Source organism: Phaethon lepturus, unplaced genomic scaffold, assembly GCF_000687285.1.
Source record: "Phaethon lepturus isolate BGI_N335 unplaced genomic scaffold, ASM68728v1 scaffold40661, whole genome shotgun sequence".
In the NCBI taxonomy this organism is placed as follows: domain Eukaryota; kingdom Metazoa; phylum Chordata; class Aves; order Phaethontiformes; family Phaethontidae; genus Phaethon; species Phaethon lepturus.
In genome coordinates, this window is record NW_010520554.1 from 2,824 (window position 1) to 4,701 (window position 1,878).

General features: G+C 55.2%; 1 protein-coding gene across 1 annotated transcript in view; it reads left to right on the plus strand.

Annotated features, from left to right (window-relative positions):
• Positions 1 to 1,290: 1,290 nt before the first annotated feature.
• Positions 1,291 to 1,878, plus strand: part of PHOSPHO1 (phosphatase, orphan 1) — a 1,615-nt gene continuing 1,027 nt past the window's right edge. The window contains exon 1 of the mRNA XM_010297424.1: positions 1,291 to 1,335. Within this exon, the coding sequence (XP_010295726.1) occupies positions 1,291 to 1,335 (45 nt within the window). The remainder of the gene's footprint in view (positions 1,336 to 1,878) is intronic.

Here is a 1,878-nt window from a genome sequence, read left to right on the forward strand (position 1 = left end):
GCAAGGGCTCTTTCCCTGTGCCGCTGCATCGGTACCACAACGTCTCCTTAAGGCTTAGACCCCAATTATGTTCTCATCGCCGGCAGCTCTTTAGGATATGATGACAAAAATTACAATTACTCTTTCAAATTTAATCTTTTTTTCCTCTTTCTCTTGGTTTGGACCTGAAAATCATGGTGGCTAATCCCACTCCCAGGCTGGCTGTAGCATTATTTGGCTTCAGATGATGTCTGTAAATAAAAATCAGCTTTTGACGGATGCTTCTGCAGAGAAATCACAGAATCATTAAGGCTGGAAAAGACCTTTAAGATTACGAAGTCCGACCATCAACCCAACACCACCTAGTGTTTGCTTTGAAGGTTTCACAAAAGTCGCTTTTACAAGATTTTTTACAAGGCTTTTTTAAAGCCGGGGCTTAATTTTGAGTGGCCCCCCCCTTCCTTTTGCAGTTGCGATTTGTTATTTTAGCAGAGTCAGGAATCGCGTTTGTGCCCAAAATAGTTTGATGCTGGGCTTCAAACCAGACAAATCCCCCACAAGCCACCTTCAGCTGAAAATCTCTTCCTGTTGTCATGCTGATGACAAAAAAAAAAATCACTGAACTCCTCCTAGCCCCAGCTAAGCCGAGCTACCGGTGCCCGGTGAAAATTTCCCGTGTCCCAGCGTGTTATTCCTCCTGCCTGAGTTTCCAGCCGGGTTTGGCTGCGAGGTTGGTTTTTTGAGGTTTCCCATCGCTGTGGACCACGAGAGGTCGGCAAAACTCAGGAGACGTGACCTGGGCTCTGCCTTCGCTGCGGGGCAGCGGACTGGCACATCCTCACCCGAGCTACCTGGGCAGCCGGGTTCGTTCCAGGATAATTACTCCATTAACAGAAACACCCCAAACTAATTCTACTGGAAGAAAATCAGGGCAATTTTGGAACAGGGCGTGTCTTGCCGGGGGTTTATTGTCGAGCCCTTCTGCTGGCCGCTTTCACGTGCGGCAAAGCCCGGGTGCTCGGGGGAATTAAGAGGGATCAGAAGCATTAAACGGGCTCTGCCCACTCACTGGAGACTCCTTTAATTCCTCTGTTCCTGGTACAGAAGGTCCCGAGCTTGGGAGTTGGCTGCGGGACGTAGAGCTTGGCCTCACCGTGACGCCTGGAGCCGTGCCCAAAGGTGGCAGCCCGGGAAAACCCAAGCCATTAACCAAAATTCCCCCTTCTTTGTGGTTCGCAGCCAGGACAGCAGCCCGGTGAGCCCTAAGCGCTGCCTTCAGCGACGCGCTGCCTGCGGAGGGATGGTCTTAAAATGAAAAGGTGCTGTGAGGGCGTCGGGCTGCCATGCCTGTTTAAGGTCAGTGCCATTCTCACCCGTCTTACCCTCTCTGAACGGGGCTGTCCCCTCTCTTCTCGGGGTCGGGGGCAGGAATCGGGTCCCCATCCCGCAAACCTCCGGCCGCGGGCAGCGCGGGAGCAGCCGCGAGGTGAGCGGCTTTAGCCGAGGGGAGCGGGTGGGCACCGGGAGGCCGGGCTGGGGCTCACCAGCTTTGCACCGTGTTGGCAATGCGGGTTTGCGTTGGTGTTAGAGCCGGGCAGGAGGCAGCTCCCAGTTATCCCGGGCTTCTCGGGAGCGCGGGGTGCCTGCAGAGCCTGACCCAGGGGCACACTGCACCCGGGCAATGGAGCAAAAAAATCAACCTGCAAAATATTTTCCTCTCTCCTGGCAGCAAGAGGGGTCTACAGGGACGCAAACCCCTTTTCAGAGGTGGGACAGGAGTGGGCTGGGGAGCAAACTCCTGCCGAGGACCCTCCCCACACGGAACGCCGCAGGGCGTGTGCTGTCCCCGCGTCCCTTGGGAGGACGTGTGCGGCGGTCGCTCGGCACAGTGACCGCCCT